Here is a 23,818-nt window from a genome sequence, read left to right on the forward strand (position 1 = left end):
TACAGAGTGAGTTCCAGGACAGCCAGGGTTACACAGAGAAACCCTGTCTCAAACAAAACAAAACAAAAAGCAAAGTCTCTCTCACCTGATACATGAAACACATTTGATGGTTGCTTAGGGATTAGCTCAGAAGGATAGTTGGGACATGAGCCAGGAGAAGTGTGTGCAGACACAAGTGCGTGCATGGGCTTGCAGCTTTCAGAGAGCTGGTACCCCTGGGGAGCGAGCCACACTACAGCAGAGGGTCCAAAGAGAGGGGAGAAAAAAAGCCATGATGGTCTTTTCAGCTCTCTCGGGGTATCTGTACTTTATCCTTGGAACAAGCAGGAAGCCACTCAAGAGCTTTGGGAAAGGAGTATCCAGTTCTGGTTTAGGTTTTAAGAAACTGGCTGCTGTGGGGAGATATGCCAGAGGCAGATCCTGAAGGCTGGCAGAGTAGCAACCAAGCTGCCATATTCCAGATAGGGGCGAAGACTTCCTGCCTCACCGGATTCAATAAATGGTGGCTTCCCTTAGTCAGGTTGCTTCCAATGACCTAACCAGGGACAGAATTCTTGCTTTGTGGATGCCACAGTGACCACAGTACCTGTAACTTTGTGTACAATTGCAGTCTGGCTAAGTCCTGGACATGCTTTTAGTTCAGCAAAGTTTTGCTAACCTCATCACTCAGCCTCTCTCTAGCCAGCCTCGAAATGGACAAACGGGTCTGAACTATCCACCCTGGATTCTGGAACTCAGGCACTTATTTTGCCAAAGAGGAAAGCTGAGGTTAGAGAGAAGCCATGGCATGCCCAAGGTCACAGAGTTTCTGAATTTAAAATCCTTCATCTTGACTTTGGACTAGGTAAACTCCCAGGCTATCCGGGCTAGGATGTGCATAAGAAATCATCTCAGGCTGGACAGTGGTGGCAGATGCCTGCAGCACTTGGGAGGCAGAAGCAGGCAGATTTCTGAGTTCGAGGCCAGCCTTGTCTACAAAGTAAGTTCCAGGACAGCCAGGGCTACACAGAGATCACGATCCTCTATAACTCCAGTTCCATGAGTTCTAACATCCTCTTCTGACCTCTATGGGTACTGCACGGACATTGTACACAGATATACATGCAGGCAACACATTCATACACATAAGGAAATGAAGCCATCTCATCTAATACATTTTCAGAGGACTAACCTAAGGTCCAGTGAAATGAAAGGCTTACTCTGGAACATTAGTTCACAGCTGGAATCCTTATTCTGACCTCTAAGTCTTAGTCTCCTGGCTTCATCTTTTCCTATGCTCAGACACCTTCCTGAAGTTAAAGCTGTGGATAGTTGTGAAAACTGTAAATTCACTTCCCAATTCTGTTCTCTGAAATTGTGGCACTAATGAAATGGCCACAGTCTTTGGAGATTCATGGGTTTAGTTTCAAACCCCAGCTGCCAAGTAAATATATTTTTTCCTATATTTTCAAATATATACATATATGTGTGTATTTTTGTGTGCAAATGCTTGCATATACCATGTCCCTCTCTGGAAGGAGATACAAAAAAACTTGTTCACCTCCACAGGGGAGGATTTGTTGAGAACTTTTAGCATTGTACCATTTTTTTGTACATAGTTGCAAGTTTTGAATTTATGTGTAATAGTTTTCTTTCTTTATATTAAAAATAGTCTCCCCTATTATTCATTCAATATTCTAGAGGAAGCCATTTATCTTCCTCAAAGATATGTTCACTATATTCATTCTGTCCCCCTGGTGGGGTGGCCTGTGATTTTAGAGGACTGCTAGATAGGCGGTGCCCTCACTGGGTATTACGAGGACCAGAGTTGAAGAGCCCTACACCATTGACAGTTCAGGGGTGAGAGCCAGTGAGCTAGGATTCTGGGAAGCGGCTACAGCAACGCCCTGGGGAAGTCCAGAACTGCCAGAATGGGATGGCAAAAAGAGGCATCGAAAAGGCTGATAGATGGAGGATAAACACAAATCCTCCGTGTGTTCCCTACTTCTCTCCCTTCCAGTCTTGTCTCCATAGATTAAAGCAGAGCTCCTGGGTTTCTGGGGAGGGAACATGAAGCATAGCGGGACTTGTGCCCTGTCCTTGGTCCTGAAAGGGCACCTGCATCTGTTTGGGGACTCGTACATTAGAGATTACTCTCTCTCTCAGAGTTGTCAATAAGTGAGGATAGTTATTTTCATTCCTGAAAACATCTATACGTTTGCATCATGCTTCCTGCACCCACTTTCCACAGGTACCACCAGTTCTAGCTTCCTGACCCACATACCAAGCCCACACCAGTCAAACTGGGCCCCAACACACTCAGCAAGCACCCACTCCATGTTCTAGTTCTCCATACTCATGGCCTATCCCAGTCAGGACAGCGGATGTTAGATGAGAGGGGTTAAGCAAGCAGGACCCTACCTTGGGTCTCCCAATCTAAATCGTTCTGTTTGTGCATTTTTGACAGTTGTGTAATTTCCACATACCAAAAGTGACCGAAAATGCCAGAGAAAACACCCCATGACACTTGTGAGGGCTGCGTGCTGAAAGTAACTCTTCTAAAATTCTGAGCGGAGAGCCTGAGATTTCGGTGAGAATGGGAATGTGACAGCCTGCTTTGCTATGGCACCAGAAGACCAGGAAAGGCTCCAAAGGCTGCATAAGAGTTCAAGGAAAGTCTCAGGAGGTAGGCAAAGGAGAAGCAGTCAAGCATAGTTTCCCCGTATACAGAGGAAGGGAAGATATCTCAGTTTCCTTTGCCCCCACCATTTCATCTCAGCAAAAAAAAAAAAAAAAACTTTCTGTTCTGGATCAGACGCTGCAGAATGAGGTCATGGCTGGCCTGGTGAGAAGGTAACACAGAAAGACACCCAGATGCAGGGGAGAACTATGGGCTTAGGGCGAAATCAGCAATGGGATGCCATCTCCAACCACCTCCACTGCCCTGGGAGCCCCACACCTCACGGCGCTCTCCCTCACCGGTTTTCAGCCACCAGGATCTGTTCCAGCAAGCGCGCGGCCTGCACGCGGGTCTCTAGCTCCGGTGCCTGAAGTAGCCGCAATAGCAAGTCGAGGCCACCATCCAGACGTATAGCATCGCATAGACCCTGGGCTACCTCGCGGCCCACGGCCGGCAGCAGCCAGGCTTCCTCTACCAGCTGGAAGACCTCAGCGAGGCCCGCGCCCACAGCCCGAGCCGCGCTTGCCTGTTTCAGCTCGGAGAGCGCCTGCTGCAGCTCCGGCAGCGAACGCTCCAGGGCGCCTTGCACCTCGGTGCCCACCCCGGGCGACACTTCACGAGACCCGCGACCGCCCGCAGCCCACCATGGGCTGGTACCGCCACTCCGATCCGGTCCCGGCACTGTCAGCCGATCGGCGCCGGGCCGTGGGCCTGACATGGTGAAGAAGCGGCACAGTTTGTAGGCAGAGAAGAGCAGCGTCAGGACCATGGGCGCTGGGCAGCAGGGGACATTCCAGGCCTGGAGGGGCGAGGCCTGGAGGAGCGACCCCGGCCTTGGGAGGAGAAAGAAAAAACCAAAACCAAAACAAAACAAAAACAAAAAACAAAAAACAGGATCTGGTAAGGGCGCTGGGTCACAAGTTTAGAAGCAGAAGGAGGAGGGCAGCTTGGGGACTCAGCGGCTTAGGAAGGGCATGCAGGGAGAGAGAAGCATGGACCGGACGCGGGAGGGTAGAGACGCCGGTGCCCGGAACAAAGCGCAGCTCCAGCCTCAGCACCGCGGAGCTGAGATGCTCAACAGCAACCACGCCTCTGAGTAGCGGAGTCAAGGATTTGACGCCCCGCCTCTAGGTCTCACAGGCCCCGCCCCACCCAGATCTCCAGCCACGCCCACACCGGCTCCGCCTCCTCTCCCTAGTCTCCCCTTGGTAGTGTGCAAGATGAAGTAGAAAGGGCTGTGAAGAGCTGTCCTCCGTTTCCCACCGCTCGCCCAGCCACCTAAAATGCGGAAGCAAGCTAGCTGAATGTATCCTTGTCCCCTCCGGATGGTTAAAGGATCGCAGTTGAGATTCTTAATTTCTTTTTTTTTCTTTTTTCTTTTTTTTAAGATTGATCTATTATTATATCTAAGTACACTGTAGCTGTCTTCAGACACACCAGAAGAGGGCATCAGATCTCATTATGGATGGTTATGAGCCACCATGTGGTTGCTGGGATTTGAACTCAGGACCTTTGGAAGAGCAGTCAGTGCTCTTAACCGCTGAGCCATCTCTCCAGCCCGCAGTTGAGATTCTTAAAGCTCTTTAATGGCCGTTTGCACTTAGGCTTCACATGTCTGTAGAGAGTAAAATTTAGTGTTTTATTTTGCCACTGAGACTACTGCGGTCCATAGAGAAGAGACACCAAAGGCACGCTCACCTGTGATTGCAGAACAGAAAACGTAGGGGCTTCAGAAGGTGGTGCCTGAAATTTGGCCCAAAACCTGGCACTCTACATCAGTGAACATTTTCTTTATAGAGAAATCACACTTAGTGTGTGAGTCTAAAAAGTATGCCCAATGAGTCCATTTTTAATAAATGAGGTCATTGAAGGTGGGCCAGGAGTGGTCCACCGAGGATCAATGGATTAGTGGAAGCCTCAGGGGTGGGCTCTGGGACTGGAAAGATGGCTCAGCCTTTAAGAGCACTTGTTCTTGCAGAGGACCTGGGTTTGATTCTCAGCATCCACATGGTAGCTCATAACTGTTCAAAACCCCAGTTCCAGGGTATTCAAAGCCCTCTTCTGACCTCCAGAAACACAAGGCATTTATGTGGTGCACAGATGCACACTTATACACAAAACATAAATAAATCTAAAATTAAAAAAAAAAAAAAAGGAGTGGACTCTAGCCCAAAGCGTTAGGAATCGCTACTTCCTATGCTGTGACACCCAGTTTGGAGAGAACAAGGAGATGCCAGAAATGAAGCTTTGTTCTTTTATGAGAAGAAAGAAAACCTCCCCCAGAGTGCTTGGCAGCTCTCCCCCCATCCCTCCTTCTTGACCTAAATGTCCAACTGCAAAGTGGGGGTAGGATAAGACAAGCATCTAGCCAGGCAGGGATGTGCCTGATCAAACAATAAATCGATAACTGCTTATGGGAATGAGTTGGAAGCTACTCCAGGCACCAAATGTTTTGTCTGGTCTAGCTCACAGAATCTCTCAACACCTGATGAGGCAAGGCACCATGGTCCCATTTTATAAAAAGTAAGGCTCAGGGAGATTAACTGGCTCAGAGGGTGACAACACATGCTTGCTTCCACCTCCCTGGCTAAGCGTGTTAGCCCTCCTGCCTGTGACCCTGCCGACTCTGGTCTTGGCAAGGGTTCTGTTTCCCAGCTCTCCTGGGGCTGGGGTTCTGGGAATGTGACCCTTTGCTGCAGCTGTGTTTGGAGGAGGGGAATGGGGCTGGGCCAGAGGATGAGCAAATAAAGTTAGAAACCCAGGAAAATAGGAGCTCTTCTTCAGTCTGATTCTTTTCCCACTCAGGACAGTGAGATTCCAGAAGCTCCGAGCCCACCTTGCCAAGGCCTTCGGCTAGAGGCCTGCCATGGCACCTCTGAGGCCCTTTTTCATACTAGCCCTGCTGGCATGGGTTTCTCTGGCTGACCAAGGTGTGAGAGGGGATTGGTGGACATCTAGGGTAATGCAGGGTAGACAGGTGCCCTGGACTGGGCTGTAAATCTGATATTTCCTCCCACAGAGTCATGCAAGGGCCGCTGCACTCAGGGTTTCATGGCCAGCAAGAAGTGTCAATGTGATGAGCTTTGCACTTACTATCAGAGCTGCTGTGCTGATTACATGGAGCAGTGCAAGCCCCAAGGTGAGTTCAGAGCCTTGGTGGGTGGGCCTGGGCTCCCTCCACAACTGGACACTCACAACTTCCCATTCTGCTGCAGTGACTCGGGGAGATGTGTTTACTATGCCAGAAGATGATTACTGGAGCTATGACTATGTGGAGGAGACCAAGAACAATACCAACACCGGTGTGCAATCTGAGACCACCTCTCTACCCGTTGATCTAAAGCCTCGAACTGAAGGGACTCTAAAGCCGACAGCTTTCCTAGAACCTGAGAAGCAGCCGAGCACCTCAGCGCCTAACGTGGAGCAACAGGGAGAGACCTTAAGGACTGAGGCCACTGATCAAGGGACCTCTGAGTTTCCAGAGGACGAACTGTGTAGTGGAAAGCCCTTTGATGCCTTCACGGACCTCAAGAACGGTTCCCTCTTTGCCTTCCGAGGTGACTCTGTGGACAGGTGTGGTGGTGGTAGTCTCTGTCTTGGGATCATCTGCTTCTCACACAGTCTCCCTTGTTCTAGGGCAGTACTGCTATGAGCTAGATGAGACGGCAGTGAGGCCTGGGTACCCCAAACTCATCAAAGATGTCTGGGGCATTGAGGGCCCCATCGATGCTGCCTTCACTCGCATCAACTGTCAGGGGAAGACCTATTTGTTCAAGGTACCCGACCTACAGTCTGAGGCAAGGTAAAGGGTGTCATGGAAGTGCTGGGATCTATGAAGACAGAGCAGTCAGGGACTCCAGGAGCAGGTGACAGTCAATTTAGGATATAGGACTGCTTCTATGCCCAGCGGTATGTCCTCACTCTTCTTGTCTCTGCTCTTCAGGGTAGTCAGTACTGGCGCTTCGAGGATGGTGTCCTGGACCCTGGTTATCCCCGAAACATCTCTGAAGGCTTCAGTGGCATACCAGACAATGTTGATGCAGCTCTAGCTCTTCCTGCCCACCGTTTCAGTGGCCGGGAAAGGGTCTACTTCTTCAAGGGTACTCAGGGTGGGAGGAGAAGGGGGCAGGTGGTGGAGTCCCTCTTCTATCCCATGATTCCTCTTGGTCTTGGAGCTGCCCAGCCTTAGTCTGAGTCCCTCCTGATGCCAGCTGTTCTGCTCCTCAGGAAAGAAGTACTGGGAGTATGAATTTCAGCAGCAACCCAGCCAGGAGGAATGTGAAGGAAGTTCTCTGTCTGCCGTGTTTGAGCACTTTGCCTTGCTTCAGCGGGACAGCTGGGAGAACATTTTTGAACTCCTATTCTTGGGCAGATCCTCTGGTATGGAGGGAGGGCAAGTCTGGCTTCTTTCTCTGGACAGTGGGTTTGGAGTAGGGCCGGGCAGTGACCGTGGAGGCTCCGGGGGAGGGGCCTGGAACTGTGGCACCATCGATCAAGAGCTGTTTGCTCTGGCTGGACTCTGCTTCTGTTGACTTTTGGGGGATGAGTCTTGGTTCCATTTGGACCCCATACCTTGGACTTTGCCTAACACAGCGGAAGGAGGGGCTGCGGCTGAGGAGCTTTGGATGGGGCAGAGATACAAGGGATATAGTGAACAGAGGACAAGACTGGACAGGGAGTCTGAGGCCTGGGTCCTGGGTGCTGAGTTGTGTGTCTTAGGCAGGGCATAGCAAATGAGCTCTAAAGGTCCTGCTGGAGCTGGCTGTAGTGGCACATGCTTTCAATTCCAGCACTCGGAGTTGTAGGCAAGCAGATCTCTGTGAGTTAAGAGGCCAACCTGGTCTTCAAAGTAAGTTCCAAGCCAGCCAGGGGGTAGCTGCTAAGATCCCGTTTCAAAGAAAATAAACAAACAGATAGGTAGATAAGAAGGTAGGTAGGTGGGTGAGTGGGTGGGTGGGTGGATGGATGGATGGATGGATAGATCAATCGATGGATCAGTTGGTAGATAGGTAGGTAGATAGATAGGTAGGTAGGTAGGTAGGTAGGTAGTAGGTAGGTAGGTAGGTAGGAAGGTAGATAGAAAGGCTACCTTGCTGGAGAAATCAAAGCATGGATCCTCAAAGCACATTAACCCCATCCCTGTTACAGATGGAGCCAGAGAACCCCAATTCATCAGCCGGGACTGGCATGGTGTGCCAGGGAAAGTGGATGCTGCTATGGCTGGCCGCATCTACATCACTGGCCCCACATTCCACTCTGCCCATGCCAAAAAACAGAAGTCTAAGCGTCGAAGCCGAAAACGATACCGTTCACGCCGAGGGCGTGGCCGCAGCCGCAGCCGCAGCATGAATTCCCATCGTTCATCACGTTCAGTCTGGTTCTCTTTGTTCTCCAGTGAAGAGAGTGGGCTAGGAACCTACAACAACTATGATTATGATATGAACTGGCTCGTGCCTGCCACCTGCGAGCCCATTCAGAGTGTCTATTTCTTCTCTGAAGGTGGGAGCCCCTTCTACTCCTCAGACTGGTTTTGGCTAAGCCTGTCCTGCAGGTCCTGGTCCCTGGGTGCTGAACACAGCCTGTAGATGGTGACCCCATCTGCCTGGTGGACGTTTGCTTTCCTTTTTCCTTCTTGGGACCAGTGGACAGGACCAGGCAGAATCTCACATACCCTCTTTCCATTCTCTCTTTCAGACAAGTACTACCGAGTCAACCTCAGAACACAACGAGTGGACTCTGTGAATCCTCCGTACCCACGCTCCATTGCTCAGTATTGGCTGGGCTGCCCGACCTCTGAAAAGTAGGAATCAGAGCCCGTGTGGCTGAGCTTCAGGAGCCTCATCTCCAGCCCTTTTCTCCTAGCCTAATAAAGTCTGTTGGCCCCGAGTTTAAGACTACTGTCCTGAATAGGGTGGGCAGCCCCGCCCCTGGATAAAGGAGGACAAGTGGGGATCTCAGGACTGATTGAGGGACAGAGAAGATCCTCACTGGGCTTGGGTGCTCTTCCAAAATCAGAGACACCGGGGGCTTGTGAGAGTACCCTTCCTTCTGAGGCCCTGCCATCTGTCAGTTTCCCAGGCACCCTCCTCCGGTGACCATGGAGTTAACCAGGGCCGGACTCCCACAACACGGAATTTTCCTCCAAGGCCTCTGTCCTGGGCATAGGGCAGGGAGAGAGAGAGGAGGAGAGAAACAGGGAGAACATGACCTTCAACTCCTCCCTCACAGTGAAGCAGCTCAGAGCACCCTCACAGAAACAGATGCTGTCAATGTCTTTGTGAACCCCTGGTTCACCTGTGGCACCTCTTCTGGCCCTAGGATGCTGGGTCACCACCAGCAGCCCTGAGGTCAAGCTGGTGGTGCCATCTGCTCCCTAGCCCTGCTGACAGGAGGCAGTTCCAACAGCATCTTCATCTTATCCAATTTCACTGCTGACTAGGATCAGAGAGCAGGGGCAGGAATCCACCTTCTTTCCCCCGAAGGAAGCCAAGACCAGTGTACTTGGGGATTTTAGGGCACAGCTGAAGCCCTGGGTTTCTGTGGTTTGAGGGAAGAATTTCACAAAGTATAGGATTGAAAGCAGAGACTGTCAAAGGCTGAGGTTTGAGGAGGGAAGTGTGACCAGCTACCTGGTGTGCATCAAACTAGTCGAACCCAGATCTCCATTAACCCCAATCCTGCCATGTTTCCCACTTCTCAACCTCCCTTGAGTGAATGCCAAGCCTCTTCCCTCTAGAGGTGGAGCCACCCACTCTGAGCGGCTTAAAACCCTAAGGCCCGAGTCCAGTGTGGGAAATAGCCCTGGCATGGCCCTCTGGCTCCTCACCCTGTGTCAGCTCTATGGCCAGTCCTGTGGAGGCATCTCCAGGTGACCTGGTGGGGGAAGGGTGGGTAGGTTGAGGAAGTAGTGTAGCAAGGTGGGATGTGGAAGGGTGGAGGGGAGGGAGTAGGGGGTTGCAGAGGCTGATCAAGGATTTGAGGATGGGTGAGGATGGGTAGATGGCAGGGAGTCTTGGTTTGATTCCCATCCTGGCCCACAGGCCGTGCCAGCGGGTTGGGTCCCCATCGGAGGAAGAGGACCACTTTCAGTGTTGGGCAGTTGCTGGAGCTGGAACGGGTATTTGCAGCTAGACCCTATCCTGACATCAGTACCCGTGAGCACCTGGCTCAGGTAACTCACCTGCCTGAAGCCAAGATTCAGGTGAGTCACAAGAGTCAACTTCTGGGCTGAACAGCCTCTTCTCTCTGGGAATCCTGCCCTCAGGTTGTTTTCTGTCCCAGGAGGGTGTGCTGGTGCCAAGATCCATCCCTTCATCTTTCCTATCAGGTGTGGTTCCAGAACCGAAGAGCCAAGAGAATCAAGGACAGAAAGCCAGGGGCCCTAAATGCCAGGCTGGAGCTTCCCCCAAACCCCTGTTCTCTTCCAGACACTCCCCAGCTACCTTGGGACCCTGGAACACCACGCCATCCTCTACACCCCACCAGTTCAGCTCAGCATACTTCAGCATGCCCACCACAGACCTCCTGCCTAGCCCCTATTTTGGGTCTAGGGCAGAGCTGGTCAGGGGCTAAAGCTGCTGCCCCATGGGGGACAAGTGGGGCTTCAGGGGCTCACTCTTCTTTAGAGCAGATTGTTCCCCAGACTTCACTGGGCAACCTGTCTGACCTTATCTATACCTCAGCCATCGTCACCAATGTAGACCACTCCTAATTTAGGTGTAGAGTTTGTAAGACTTGGCTCTGGCCTTGTAGCCCACTGTTTCTCCTAGGGCGGAGCACATAAGAGACCCCTGCCTCTTTTTGCACAGGGAGTGTTCGTGAACAGTTTAGCTCAGGGTTGTGCCCAACCACAACCTCCACCAGCCTAGCTGACATCCTGTTACTGGAGCCTGGCTCTTATAACTTGGCATCCTAGTCCTTTTGGGGGCTAACACCATTGTCAGGAGGTAGTCAAGGTAGGGGACCATATTTTTCACCTTTACTGACAGGTTTGGGTACCCAACTCCTATTATCTTAGCAAAATGATCTCTTTCCTCTAAAAGGGCAGCCACCAGTCTAAGAGAGCCCTTCAGGACCTCACATATATGCCAGTGGGAAAGGTACTGGACTGCTGGTACCCACACTTTCATGGTTCAGGGCCCTATTGCCTGACTTCCTGCCACCTGGACAAATTAATCAGAACTGTGGATTTGAAGAGAGAGTGATATTAAAGTTACAGAAATAGAAGCCTGGGTCTTAGGTTGATTGAATTTCCCCAAAGATCAGATTGGCTGCCCTCTGATGTGGGCTGTGGGGACAGCCGGAAAGAACTGGGAAGGGGGGCTTGTATCATTGTCATCTGTAATATCAACTAACCTCCAAATAAAACAAACCTCTTTGCTTTAATCTGGATTGTTGTGTCACAAATTAATGGGGATGAGTTCTGCCTGCCTGGGAAGTTATCTCCCATCACCAAATCCCTAAATAGGGCCAGGTGTCACAGACTCTGCATTGGAATCAGGTCCAGGCTTCTGTTGAGCTCGCCCAGGCTCCGGGGACACAGCAGCTTGCTTACACTCCAGGACATTTCAGTTACCTCCACCTCTGGAGCTGCTTTGCTTTGGAGAGAGAAGCATAGGGTCTGTACTTAGCCTTGTTGCAGGCAAACCCTAGGTCTGCTATAGACTCTGAAATTCTGTTTGTAAAGTAAGATGGGAACTTATTCCCTATCTGAGGAAAAATGTAAGTAGAGGGCTTCATATGGGCTGGGTGGTGGTGGCGCACGCCTTTAATCCCAGCACTTGGGAGGCAGAGGCAGGCAGATTTCTGAGTTTGACTCCTGGTCTACAGAGTGAGTTCCAGGACACCCAGGGCTACACAGAGAAACTCTGCTTCGAAAAACCAAAAAAACCAAAACCAAACAACAAAACCCACTAAATGCTAGTTCCTGCTGCTTTATAGAGGAACTCATGAGTAACTGGTAAGACCCAGACTTCCAGTCCCTCTGACCACCTGCCATGCGCCTCCTGGGTGTAGAGTGCTTTGAATAAAGCAGGGCAGAGTGAAAGTGGCGGAGAATTCCCGCTATGAACTGGTCAGCTAATTGTCAGCACTCTGCCATGTACATGGAAAGGTCCCTGCAGTGTAGCTTTTGCTTAATTACACACACAAAAGGAATGAACTAGGTTTTATTTTCTCCAGATGTTAGCATAGTGCCTGACTCACAAAATTGCTGTTGGTAAGAGCTTAATACCACAAAAGCTTGTTGGCTTGTGTAGAGGCTGGGACCTAGTGGACGATCCCTCCCAATAAAAGACCCCAAGTTTACTGAGACACTCTAGGCTGCTCAAAGTCTGTTGGAAGAGATTCTGATGGAGTCAAAACCTCTAGCATTTGGAAGGCTTTCAACTTAAGTTCAGGTACTTAAGGATATGTAAGTAGTCTGGCATATAGACTACTGAGTCACAATCATCCATATCCCCCCCCCCCCAAACAATGCTTAAAGAGAAACTTTCTGACACAACCTTCAACAGTCCTGGTTATCAGAAACATTGTAAAACGCTACCTACACTTTCCTACACTTGACACATCTCCAGAGTAACAGGAACTGGTAAACAGAGTTTACAAACTGTCTACTGATCTAGTTAATATGAGAAGCTTGGCAAACAGAAAGTCCAGAGAGAGGGCTTAGTAGGTAAAAACATCGGCGGTACAAGCCTGATAAGCAGAATTCACAGTGTTGGATGTGATGGTGCATATTTACAATCCCAGCACTTCAACAAGCAGAGATGGAAAAGGCACCCTGGAGCACACAGTGCAACAGCAGAACCCAGAGACCTGCTTCAACAATGGACTCCTGAAGGCTGCCCTCTGATCTCCATATGAAAACTCTGGCACATCTGTTTCTGTACTTATATTCTCATCAGGATGTAAAATATATTTTACAAAACGAAGAGAGAAAACAGTATGATAGCATTTCTAAGAAACAAAGTCTACAATTAGGAACAGAGGGCTTGAGGGGCTGAAGTGATGGCTCAGTGGGTAAGAGCAGTTACAACTCTTGTAGAGTATAGAGGTACAATTCCCAGCACCCACACAACAGTTCAACTCTAGTTCCTCTTCTCATCTCCTCAGGCTCCTGTATGTATATGGTACACATACATATAGTCAGACATATACAGGGAAGGCAGGCAGGCGGGCAGGCAGAAAGGCAGGCTGGAAGGACAAACAGACCTCCAAGACCAGCCATGATGGCATATGCATGAATCCTAGGACCCAGGAGGCAGAGGCAGAGGCAGAGGCAGAAGTCAGCCAGAGCTATATAGCAAAACCCTATCACAAACAAAAGGGCAGACATTGAGCAATTCACAGAATTATGCAAATTTTGTGCTTTGTGTTTATAGAACCAAAAATAAAAATACACTGAACACGATAAATATTTATTGAATAAATAACATCTTTCAAGTGCCTTAAACAGATTCTCTAACTTATCTAAGTTCTGAAAAGTGTAACATAACAAAGACAACAGGACAATGTAGACATCTTTGGCTCCATTTAACATGAGGGCCATAGCTGATCATCTGATTTCTTTCAGGCCATATGACCTCTGGAAAATGGCCTGATACTATTTCTTTTTCTACAAAGGGTTAGCTGCCTGGCTTCTAGCTCCACCATCCTGTATCAACTGATTTTCTTCTACTGATATCTGTCAAGTTCAAGGCAGTATAGTCCATTTGGAGAAAGGCCTGGATTCTACTTCTAAGGAGAAAAACCAGATTCAATAGACCCCAGAATGGACCAGCAAAGGCAGATGAGCACTGGATTCACCAGTTACTGACATCAGTTCTTTTAGTTTTAAAGAAACACTGTCTGAATCTCCTCTATTCCTCCCCAAGGAAATTCACAGCAGACAGGGCTCCCCAAAGAACCTGACCTGGTCCTCTGACTAACTGGAGCTGAATACAAAGAGCATCGTGGGTTGGCTGAGAGTCTGTGATGGGCAGTGGAGAGCCTAGGGCTCCTCAAACTTCTTCCAGACTTTGATGGTGAAACACCAGTTACAGCTCGCCCAGTTCTCCTTCCATTGCCCGTACCATGACGTACAGCTCCGCCAGACCTACCACCGATGCAACGATCAATGCAGCCAGCACTCTCTGCAGGTGGGAAGAATTAGGGATAAGAGATGTGGGCCAGCACCCAAATCTGCAAGCCCTTAGCACCTCTAATGAGGACTGAGATTCCCTACTCAAGTCCCTAAGTCATCAGTTCTCAACTTGTGGGTCACAACCCCTTTGAGGGTCAAATGATCATCCCCTTCACAGTGGTCACAAGCCAGATACCCTGCGTATAGAGATTTACACCATGACTTGTAATAGCAAAATTACAGCTATGAAGAAGCAACAAAGGTAATCTTATGGTTGGGGGGTCACCACAACATGGAGAACTGTATTACGGGGTCACAGCATTAGGAAGGCTGAGAACTACTGCCTTAAGTTGTACAGGAAAGGTAGCTCTTGGGATTGCTGCCTGCCCCCATGATTACTGGGAAGCTAAACGTGTTCCCTGGCAATTGCATAACTATATCCAACTGATTAACCCGTGCGATGCCACACACCCTCCCTTTCCCAACCCCAACCCCAACAAGGGGCACTTTGCCCTGCCCAGTGCCCACTCACCGAGGCCATTTCTGTGAAGACATACTGGCTTCCTAGGTAGGTGCAGACAAAGGCGGCTGCCACTGTGATGATGAAGTTGAAGATGGTGATGACCAGGGCCTTCACTGACCTCACTTTGGAGACAGGTCAGAGAGGAAACATTTAGGTCAGCATTCTCAGGGAGGGCTAGTTACCTCATCGCTGCCTCCCCTATCGATTGTGTTCTCTTCAGAGACCAAGTCTGAACATCTTAGCTTTGATCCTATAATAGTGCGGTAGGAAGGATAGCCATGACCAATCCCAGGCAGAGGTTTGAGCCGCCCGAGTTCTCAGCACCTTACCTTGCTTTCCCAGGTCACCGAGAGTCCCCCCACATTGTGCATCCTGGGGAAAAAGGCAAGGAAATAAATAAACAAACAAACCAAAACACAAAACAAAATAAAGCAACAACAAAACACATGATTGCAGAATGAGCAGTTCAGAAATCTTTTTTTGTTTTTGTTTTTTTTTTGTTTGTTTGTTTTTCGAGGCAGGGTTTCTCTGTGTAGCCCTCATTGTCCTGGAACTCACGCTGTAGACCAAGTTGGCCTCGAATTCAGAAAGAAATCCGCCTGCCTCTGCCTCTGCCTCCCAAGCGCTGGGGTTAAAGGCGTGCGCCACCACCGCCCAGCCAGAAATCCTTTTTACAGTCCAGCCTTAGCCCCTTCTATTTCTCAATGGGTTCTTTAGCCTGGCACTTGTACATTGCCTTTTAGATCATAAAGAAAAAGATCCAGGCTCCCAGGACCCATCTACTTCCCTATGTAATATAGAAACATGCCAAAGAAGTCCTATCAGCCCTGGCAGTGGTGTTGCATGCCTTTAACCCCAGCACTTGGGAGGCAGAGGCAGGCGGATTTCTTTCTGAATTGGAGGCCAACTTGGTCTACAGCGTGAGTTCCAGGACAGCCAGGGCTACACAGAGAAACCCTGCCTCGGGGAAAAAAAAAAGAAGTCCTGTCAGGAAAAGAGGCTATAGGCACACCTGTATGCAATCCTAGTATTTGGGAGGCTGCCTTCCTTGAATAAAGGAAAAAGCTTCATGGCTCATATCCATTTCTACAACACTTAAGAATTAGTCACCAGGTCTGGAGAGGTGGCTCAGAGGTTAACAGCACTGGATGCTCGTCCAGAGATTCTGAGTTAAATTACTAGTAATCACACACTGGCTCAGAGCCATCTATAATGTGATCTGGTGCCCTCTTTTGGCATGCAGGCATACATGCAGGCAGAACACTGCATACATAATAAGTAAACAAATAAACAAATCTTAAAAAAAAAAATCAGTCACCATCTAAGCCTAGAGTCTCAGTGAATACACGGAAGACTCTTGCTTGGTCCACATAGAACACAGGTCTTACAGTTCTAGAACAGTGTATAGAGCAAGTTCGAATTCCCATATTTTTCTTCTCTTTTTTGAGACAGGGTCTTCTTACTATATAGTTCTGTTTGGTCTCAAACTCAGAGATTCATTTGCCCCTGCATCAGGAATACTGGGGTAAAAGGTGCGTGTCATTACACTGCTATCACCGTTTTTAAAAACTCTGTATTCTAGAGCATATACTGAGCAGTAGGCCCTTACCTGACAAGTGACATTGCGAGTGATTCGCTTATACTCCTCATTGGCTAGCTGTATCTTAATCTTCTCTAGCCGGGCAACTAGCTCTGGATTCTAAACAAAAATAAGCATATGAGAATGATATTCTTTTATGTATTTCTTGCTACAGGATATATCATAATCATTGGTTCCAAAGTACACGATACTCCTAAGGGTGCTGGGACACCCGCACACCTGTCATGCTTCCACTGCTTTGGAAAATGCTTTACTGGATCTCAGTTTTCCAAAGTTGTCAGAGAGGCTTCTCTCCCTGATCTTAGATTCCCAACAGTTTTTTGTAGTTTTTAAATCCTTTGTACATGCACATAAACCTAAGCAATACTATATGTGTGGAGGTAAGAGACAACCTTTGGGAGTAAGCCCTTCCCTCCACCATGTGGGTTCTGAGGATTACCCAGGTTGCCTGCCATGCTTGGTAACAAGTGCCCCCACACACTGAGGCATCTCACTGGCCCCCAAATTTTATATATTTATTGGTGCTAGGGCCTTGTCAAGTACTCTTCCACTGAGCCATATCACAGCTATTCCAAAGAATTAAGATATAATATTTCAAACCTAAAAGTTCATTAATAAATCCTGCGCCCAACTCTCACAAATCTATCAGTTACATACCCGGGGAGGCTTCACAATTTCTGGAAAGTAGACTTCACTGCCTTCTAGGAGTTCATGAAGGTATAGTCTGGAATCTGGAAAGGAAAAGGTTCCACATAATGACCCACGTAGCTGAGGCTGGAAGGCTAAGATGACAGGAGCGGGTAGCCATAATTTTTACCCAAATAAAATATGGCTATCCCTGTTAACCCATATATACATGTGTGTGTATGTGTGTATATATACATATGTATACATATATATACATATGTATATATACGAGACAAGGTTTATTATGTAGACTAGGTTGGCTCAGAACTCATTATGTAAACCAGTCTAACCTTGAGCTCATAAAGATACACACCTAGCTATCTTCTGAATTCTCATCTACCTCATCTAGACCAAAACTCACAATCTTACTGCCTCAGCCCCTCAAATGCTAGAATTTCAGGTATGTACCAGGCCCAGCCTCGGTGATTATTTTCTTTCTCTCCTTGTGTATATTTATTTGTTTTTCATTTTACTCAAGATAATTTTCAACTAAGAAAGATCTAGGACAATCCCACCTAAGTATTTTTTAATGCCATAGCCGACTTTAACTGTTAGTATTCAATTACCCCTACCAATGGTAGGTTATTTCTGTGAAAATAATAGATCTGTCCTAGACAGGATTGGGTTGTGATGCTAAACACTCAGAGGAAACTGTATTAGAGGATCTTTTTCTAAGGTTCTCTAAAGTCTGAATAGTTGATCATCTACCCTTTGTACTTCTGGCCAGTATATGTTAATTTTGGCAAAACAAGTTACAGACTAGTTCACCTTATTCCCTACCTTAACATATAAGTATATAGGTCCAAAGAGGAGAAATGACTTCTTTAAAATGTTTAGAACTAGATGCAACTCAGTCCAAACCTTTCAGTCTTTTTATTTTTTTTCTTTTTTGGTTACCTACCCTCACCCCTCAAACTGGGGCTTGTATTCTCTACCTTTACCTTTGAGATGGAAGGAAAAAATCACTTTACCTAAACAGGATTAAGCTCACTATTGATATATGGCCCCAAAATGGAGGAACTCAACCTGGCAGATAGTACTGGGCTAGAATCTCCAGTTCCTAAAAAGTCACATGGACTTAGGTGGACCTAAAAGAGGACTCAACATAATCTCAAAATACGTTTTGTCACACACGAAGAATTTTCACGGAAGTTAAGATGGAAGTAGTAACCTAGGACTTATGAAAAGGCTTTTGGACTGGATATCGGTAGGCACTCCAGAGTGATAGGGAAAAAAACGGCTCAGAAGGGATTAGATCTGAAAACAACGCGGCGACTCTTGATTGGGGACCGCTCACTTCTTTCTCTCAGGTGCTGATGCAGATCTCGTATTAGACGGAAGGAAACCAGGCGCCGGGGGCCCGTGGCATTATCACTGCCCGCGTGTTTCTTTCCCAGAGCAGCCTCGAGCTGGGCACGCAGCTTTCGGGGGAGCTGCTCCCGTTCCAGTTCTCCGCCAGGACCCAAAGAGCGAACCAGGCGTTCGCCGGCCAGCAAGGAAGACGCCATTTCTACCTCACGCTCTGATCAGGTGATCCCAAACTCGGACTTCCGCCCACCGGCGCCGGATGTAGCTGGAGGAGCCCACGCGGCCGCGGGGGGCGGGCCCGAGAGCGAGGGCGGGGCTTAGGCGCGGGGCAGTGTGGGGCGGGGGCGGGACGGCGCCCTGCCGCGGGTCGGGCCCTGTGTCAGCAGCCGAGCGGGCGCTCGGGCGGGACATGGCTGGCTGTGTGGCCCGACGGGCCCTAGCAGTGGGCAGCCGCTGGTGGTCTCGGTCGCTGGCCACGACCCGAGGGTCAAGGCCACTGTGTGCGGTCGGTGGAGCAGGGGCCCTTCCGCCGGTGGCCACAGCGACGACACGAAGGCATCTGTCGTCCCGGTGAGGGACGGAGAAAGAGGGGCCCAGGGAGCCGGGCCCAGAATCTAGGGAGCGTTTCCTACTTAGCCACTAAGCAAGGCAGGAGGCCTGACTCTCTTTGGGCAACCGGAGTGCTACCCGAGAAAGGGTCCGGAGCAGGGAGCCGACACGCGCTGCTTGGGACATGTGCCAAGAGCAAAGAAGGGAACACTGCCCAGGGCCCTGGCAGTGCAGCTCCGAGGGAGAACAAGTAACGCTTCTTAAGCGAATCATGCCTCCCTGGCTGGGGTTCCCAGCACCTATAGAAGGGTGCTGTTTAATACGACTACAGGGATCCCCAGGCCCTTTGGGGTCAATGGCTCTCAGAAATATGCTATTATGTGGGAGACAAGTCGATTTAAGTGTCTACCTTTGTGGATCCTGTTTCCATGTGAACTTGGGGGGACTGATTTTTGCCTATGTGACTTGGGAAATAGGGTTTGAGGCTTGTGGGTGGTGTAAACAAAGCCTTGTTGGGACCAGACAGGATTGAAAAGTTGGCTATAAAGTTAACATTTCCAAAATAACACTACAGTGCTTTGACGGATCCATAGCAAAATTAATCCTATTTAAAAGGATAAGTGATGGAAATGACCTGATAGTGGTTAAGGGAGGTATTTGCTATTTAAGACCAGTAAATGTGATAGGACATTGGGTGGAGACACTGCAGTACTAAGTGTGCTGTATGGGGTACCTTTGGGAGTCTAGAAATGCTAGGTCCTGAGGTAAGGGTAGAGACTTAGAGTTTACAGCACAGATGAGTGTGTAGAATTGGGAGAATCATGCTGTGTGGCCAGGTTGGCCCAGAACTTGTTATTTTCCAGTCTTCGCCTTAAGAGCCCTGGGATTACCGATGTGTGGAACCATGTTTGGTTCAGAACAAATTTTTCAAGTAGCAAATGCCAGCCTTAGTAGTACACTGCGAAGCTACAGTGGGTAAGAGTAGAGACAGAAGAACTGCTTGATTCAGAACAAATGCTTTTTGAGCACCTCTTACACACTAGGCATTTCTCTCCGGGAACAAAGTCTTTCATGGACTCAAGGCGTGCACACCAGTAACTGAAATGCAAAGCTGGAGGTGTGCATTGAGACAGGATATGCAAGCAGGACCTTGGAAATGCTAAGTAAAGATGGAGGAAGTGTGGAGTAGTTACACAAAACACTGGAAGGCTGGGTGAGCTTTCACCAAGGAGATGCCTATGGCTGGACCTTAAAGGAGGGAAAGCAGCATGCTGGTCCTTGGCTGTCATTGCCCTGGCTCTGCAGAGTGCTAGGGGGCTTTGTTCATTTGTTTGGTTTTTCCTGATGGAGGACTACTATCTTCTCAAGGTTTCACTTGCTTGTTCTTTTCCTTCCCGATCAGAAACCGTGCAGAGGGCAAAGTGCTGGAGACAGTCGGTGTGTTTGAGGTGCCAAAACAAAATGGAAAATATGAGACTGGGCAGGTAGGTATTGTGCTGGGTCTGCTCTCATTTTCATGGACTATTCTGTTTCTGAATGGAGCTAGATTTGGTCAGAATACTGAATCTTGGTGGTATTTATATCTTTTTGTTCTTCTTCCCCTTGCCCACTGGTCTTAGAGACAGATGCTGTCTGTCTGCTGAGCTATACCCCCAAGTTTCAATCCATTTTCATTTTGATGGTAGACCAAGATCATAAATTTGGGGCTTGTTTTGAGGCAGGGTCTTCTGTGTGGCTCAGTTTAGCCTTGAACTTGCAATCCTCTGCCTCCCAAGTGCTGGGATTAAAGGCGTGCGCCACCACAGCCCGGCTTTTTTTTTTTTTAATTGATTTATTTAGAATGGGTGTGTGCACATGTGTGTGCGCACTCCTGCATGTGTGCATGTACCCCAGCATGGAGATCAAAGAACAACTTGTGATAGTATCACTGCTTATGTGTAAGTGCGTGTGCACTAGAATCACAAAACTTTTTAAAGATGATATTTCTGGAGATACGTGTATAATAGCATCAAATCCCAGCACTCCAGAAGCAGGGGCAGAAGTATCACTTCAGGTTTGAGGTCTAGTAGAGTGATACTCTTAAAACACAATAAGAGGCAGGAGATATGGCTTGACTGGTTAAGGCACTTGCTGAGAAGGCTTAGAAGTAAAGGTGGTGGACAGAACGGATTCCATAGTCACACAGCCCCAGGAAATCCAATGCCTCCGACTTCCTTGGGTCCCTGCACTCACATGCATGGTACCTAGATACAGATCCACACACATAACTAAAAGCAAAACAAATCCTTAAACCAGACAAATATAATCAGTGTCTCTGCACTGGACTGAGAGGAGGGCAGGTCAAGGAAAGTTCCCTGGAGGCCAGAGGTGGCCTGAAGGGTGTGTGGGCTCAGCCCGGTGACAGTGACAGGCTTTAGAACACTTCAGTTGTCTGGCTTAAGTAGATTCTGAGGGCAAAGCTGGGAAGACTGCTGCAGTTGCCTCCACCCAGGTCACGGATGGATGGATCTGCTAGACAGCAGGCTCACTGAGGGCTCTCTCTCCTCCTAGCTGTTCCTCCATAGTGTTTTTGGCTACCGAGGAGTCGTCCTGTTTCCCTGGCAGGCCAGACTGTATGACCGGGATGTGGCTTCTGCAGCTCCAGAAAAGTAAGTTTCCCTGTCTTGTCTCACGGTGTCCTTGGGTGGCTTGACTTGTGGCCTGACAGCACATGCATTTGGGTAAAAATAGCATCCCCTGGAGCTTTAGAAATAACCTCAAGCCAGGCATGGTACTGTACTTTTAATCCCAGCACTCTGGAGGCAGAAGCAGGAGGATCTCTGAGTTCAAGGCCAGCCTGGCCTACAGAGTGAGTTCCAGGGCTGCAAAAAAGCCAGGCCTTTGTAGAGAGACCCTGTTTCAAAAAACAAAACAAAACAAACAGGAAAAAAAAAAACCCAACTAACTAAAATAAAAGAAATAATCCCAGAGTGTTTCTCTGGCACTCATCCCCATGGAGACAAAAGTGCTTAATTCTAAACATATGGGGTCTCTTTGGGCCTCCCCAGAACCTGTCTATCCTTCCTTTTTAAAGACTCCTGCTGCTCTTACTTTTTATAACCTGAATCCCAGAGGATGTTTTAGGGAACAGTTTTCTTGATTTCTTTTCTTTTCTTTTCTTTTCTTTTTTTTTTTTTTTTTTTTTTTTTTTTGCCTGGATGTGTCTGTGCACAGTGCTCAGGGAGGCCAGAAGAGGGCACTAGATCCTCTGAGACTTGAGTTAGAGATGGTTGTGAGCTGTTGGAAACCAAGCCTGGGTCCTCTGTTAGAGCAGCAGTGCCCTTTAAACACAGTCATTCTCTACCCCTTCTCCTTTATGGTTATTATTGGGTTTACTTTTTGATTTATTTAAATATTATTTATTTATTACATGGCCCTGGGTGTCCTAAACACATGAGCTCTGTGTGCCTCTGCCTCTGTCAGCCCAGCTGAGGAGGACACCAGGCTATTCTTGGTTCTTCCCTTTCTAAAGAGTTTATTTTTATATAATATATATGAGTGTTCTGTCTGCATGCAGGTCTGTGTACCACATTCATGCAGCTCTCCTGGAGGTCAGAAGAGGGTGTAGATTCTTCAGAACTTGAGTTAAAGACAGTGTGAACTTCTTGTGGGTGCTGGAAACTAAACTTGGGTCCTCTGGAAGAGCAGCTGGTGCTTTCAACCACTGAGTCCTCTTTCCAGCCCTGCTTCTTGGTTTTTGTTTTTTGGTTTTTTTTGGGAGCGGGTTTCGAGACAGGGTTTCTCTGTATAGCCCTGGTTGTCCTGGAACTCTGTAGCCCAGGGTGGCCTCAAACTCGGAAATCTGCTTTCCTCTGCCTCCCAAGTGCTAAGATTAAAGGTGTGCACCACCACCACCCAGCTGCTTCTTGGTTTTTTGATGTCCAGTTGGAAATCTTTCTGTTAATCTCACATCATCACTGGAGTATATTAAAAGAAGGAAGTTCACAAATAATCACAGCCAACCCTGGGCCTTGGGGCTCAGGTAACAAGTGTAGTCTTTTATCTTGGCCCTCTTCAAGGAAGTGCCCAGAGTGGTAACTGCATGGGCCCTGTGTTGAGCAGAAGTCAATGTATGCCAAAGCCCCTTCAGATCATAAACCAGCCCAATTAGGAAAAAGATGACAATTAGCTGAGCCAGGCACAGCTTGTACTTCTCTGGGGTGATCTGGGCTGTTTCTCATCCCACAGAGCAGAGAACCCTGCTGGCCATGGCTCTAAGGAGGTGAAAGGCAAAACTCACACTTATTATCAAGTGCTGATTGATGCCCGTGACTGCCCACATATAGTAAGTATGCACAGTGCCTGGGCCTGGGGTCCACCCCACCATGGGAAAGGTTTTCACTCATTTAGGGACAAAATGGGGTCAGAGAGAGCTCAAGTCAGCTCTGGGCCTTAAGACCTCAGGACTGGGTGGTAGCCAAGGAACCTTTGAATCACCTTTTGCTTTAGTCTCAGAGATCTCAGACAGAAGCTGTGACCTTCTTGGCTAACCATGATGACAGCCGGGCCCTCTATGCTATCCCAGGTGAGGAGTTAGCATCCAAATGGTACCTGAGGAGCAGGGGTCTGGTGTCCGAGGGAGAGGCATCTGATGTTTTGTCATTTGCTGGGAGGGATCATGGTACTGAGAACTGTGCTGCCAGGGTTGCCTACCTTGGGCAGGGCCAGAAGGTATTCCTCTCAGTCTCGTTCCTCTACTCTGTGAGTCTTACCAGCTCTGCCTCTCTGTGCCAGGCTTGGACTATGTCAGCCATGAAGACATCCTCCCCTACACCTCCACGGATCAGGTTCCCATCCAACATGAGCTCTTTGAAAGATTTCTTCTCTATGACCAGACAAAAGGTAGTCTCTCAGGAAAGGGGAAGACCCTTTCTTTAAGCAGAATATCAGAAATAACTGGGAAAGGGTTTCTGGGAGGGACAGCTGGAGAGTGGGCAGTATGCCCGGGACTCTGGTCTGGACTAACCCGGTGTCTCTTCTAGCACCTCCTTTTGTGGCTCGAGAAACACTACGGGCCTGGCAAGAGAAGAATCACCCGTGGCTAGAGCTCTCTGATGTGCACCGGGAAACTACTGAGAACATCCGTGTCACAGTCATCCCTTTCTACATGGGCATGAGGGTGTGTGCTCGCCTGGGCTTCTTCCTTAGGACTAGCCCCAGATTCAGTGCGGTATCCCTGATGGACTAAAGGCTTGGGGGTGGGAGTGTGTCTAAACCTAAACCCTCCCCTGGGCTTCTGCTTTCAAGTGCTCATGTCATGTTCAGAGTAGGGTTGAAGTAGCCTCTTGAGAATGGCCAGCACCATGACTTAAGAGCAGGAAACCCTTGCCG

The 23,818-nt window shown here is 48.7% G+C and overlaps 5 protein-coding genes across 7 annotated transcripts in view; 3 read left to right on the forward strand and 2 right to left on the reverse strand.

Annotated features, from left to right (window-relative positions):
- Positions 1-3,758, reverse strand: part of Sarm1 (sterile alpha and TIR motif containing 1) — a 25,468-nt gene extending 21,710 nt beyond the window's left edge. For both annotated transcript variants that reach the window (XM_031352563.1, XM_031352564.1), the window contains exon 1: positions 2,959-3,758. In XM_031352563.1, the coding sequence (XP_031208423.1) occupies positions 2,959-3,428 (470 nt within the window). In that variant the 5' untranslated portion in view covers positions 3,429-3,758. The remainder of the gene's footprint in view (positions 1-2,958) is intronic.
- A 1,543-nt stretch (positions 3,759-5,301) lies between these two features.
- Positions 5,302-8,545, forward strand: Vtn (vitronectin). Its single transcript, XM_031351637.1, has 8 exons — positions 5,302-5,589; positions 5,679-5,798; positions 5,875-6,216; positions 6,296-6,435; positions 6,603-6,759; positions 6,887-7,039; positions 7,808-8,158; positions 8,354-8,545. Exons 1-8 carry the CDS (start codon positions 5,526-5,528, stop codon positions 8,461-8,463), a joined length of 1,437 nt encoding a protein of 478 aa, XP_031207497.1. The 5' UTR covers positions 5,302-5,525; the 3' UTR covers positions 8,464-8,545.
- Positions 8,546-9,456: 911 nt separating this feature from the next.
- Positions 9,457-11,044, forward strand: Sebox (SEBOX homeobox). The gene is made up of 3 exons (XM_031353082.1): positions 9,457-9,527; positions 9,700-9,860; positions 9,987-11,044. The coding sequence occupies exons 1-3, from the start codon at positions 9,500-9,502 to the stop codon at positions 10,368-10,370; spliced, it is 573 nt and encodes a 190-aa protein (XP_031208942.1). The 5' UTR covers positions 9,457-9,499; the 3' UTR covers positions 10,371-11,044.
- Positions 11,045-13,056: 2,012 nt separating this feature from the next.
- On the reverse strand, positions 13,057-18,160 carry Tmem199 (transmembrane protein 199). Its single transcript, XM_031351534.1, has 6 exons — positions 17,889-18,160; positions 16,562-16,635; positions 15,914-16,003; positions 14,634-14,676; positions 14,314-14,426; positions 13,057-13,791 (listed from the first exon to the last, which is right to left on the reverse strand). Exons 1-6 carry the CDS (start codon positions 18,097-18,099, stop codon positions 13,696-13,698), a joined length of 627 nt encoding a protein of 208 aa, XP_031207394.1. The 5' UTR covers positions 18,100-18,160; the 3' UTR covers positions 13,057-13,695.
- Positions 18,161-18,217: 57 nt separating this feature from the next.
- The window catches only part of Poldip2 (DNA polymerase delta interacting protein 2), an 11,293-nt gene continuing 5,692 nt past the window's right edge, over positions 18,218-23,818 (forward strand). For both annotated transcript variants that reach the window (XM_031351530.1, XM_031351532.1), the window contains exons 1-7: positions 18,218-18,469; positions 19,851-19,932; positions 20,999-21,096; positions 22,676-22,772; positions 22,937-23,012; positions 23,222-23,329; positions 23,470-23,606. In XM_031351530.1, coding sequence (XP_031207390.1) covers positions 18,309-18,469; positions 19,851-19,932; positions 20,999-21,096; positions 22,676-22,772; positions 22,937-23,012; positions 23,222-23,329; positions 23,470-23,606 — 759 coding nt within the window. In that variant the 5' untranslated portion in view covers positions 18,218-18,308. The remainder of the gene's footprint in view (positions 18,470-19,850; positions 19,933-20,998; positions 21,097-22,675; positions 22,773-22,936; positions 23,013-23,221; positions 23,330-23,469; positions 23,607-23,818) is intronic.

Source organism: Mastomys coucha, unplaced genomic scaffold (assembly GCF_008632895.1).
Source record: "Mastomys coucha isolate ucsf_1 unplaced genomic scaffold, UCSF_Mcou_1 pScaffold5, whole genome shotgun sequence".
NCBI classification, from domain to species: Eukaryota; Metazoa; Chordata; class Mammalia; order Rodentia; family Muridae; genus Mastomys; species Mastomys coucha.

Bases quoted from the DNA above. Each gene is read 5' to 3' on its own strand.
- Vtn (XM_031351637.1), top strand. From the start codon at position 5,526: ATGGCACCTCTGAGGCCCTTTTTCATACTAGCCCTGCTGGCATGGGTT. The intron at 5,590-5,678 runs GTGTGAGAGGGG...TTCCTCCCACAG, and splicing joins GGTTTCTCTGGCTGACCAAG to AGTCATGCAAGGGCCGCTGC. The intron at 8,159-8,353 runs GTGGGAGCCCCT...TCTCTCTTTCAG, and splicing joins TGTCTATTTCTTCTCTGAAG to ACAAGTACTACCGAGTCAAC.
- Sebox (XM_031353082.1), top strand. From the start codon at position 9,500: ATGGCCAGTCCTGTGGAGGCATCTCCAG. The intron at 9,528-9,699 runs GTGACCTGGTGG...CCTGGCCCACAG, and splicing joins TCCTGTGGAGGCATCTCCAG to GCCGTGCCAGCGGGTTGGGT. The intron at 9,861-9,986 runs GTGAGTCACAAG...CTTTCCTATCAG, and splicing joins TGCCTGAAGCCAAGATTCAG to GTGTGGTTCCAGAACCGAAG.
- Tmem199 (XM_031351534.1), bottom strand. From the start codon at position 18,099: ATGGCGTCTTCCTTGCTGGCCGGCGAACGCCTGGTTCGCTCTTTGGGT. The intron at 16,004-16,561 runs GTATGTAACTGA...ATTTTTGTTTAG, and splicing joins AAATTGTGAAGCCTCCCCGG to AATCCAGAGCTAGTTGCCCG. The intron at 14,677-15,913 runs GTAAGGGCCTAC...CTTTTTCCCCAG, and splicing joins CTCGCAATGTCACTTGTCAG to GATGCACAATGTGGGGGGAC.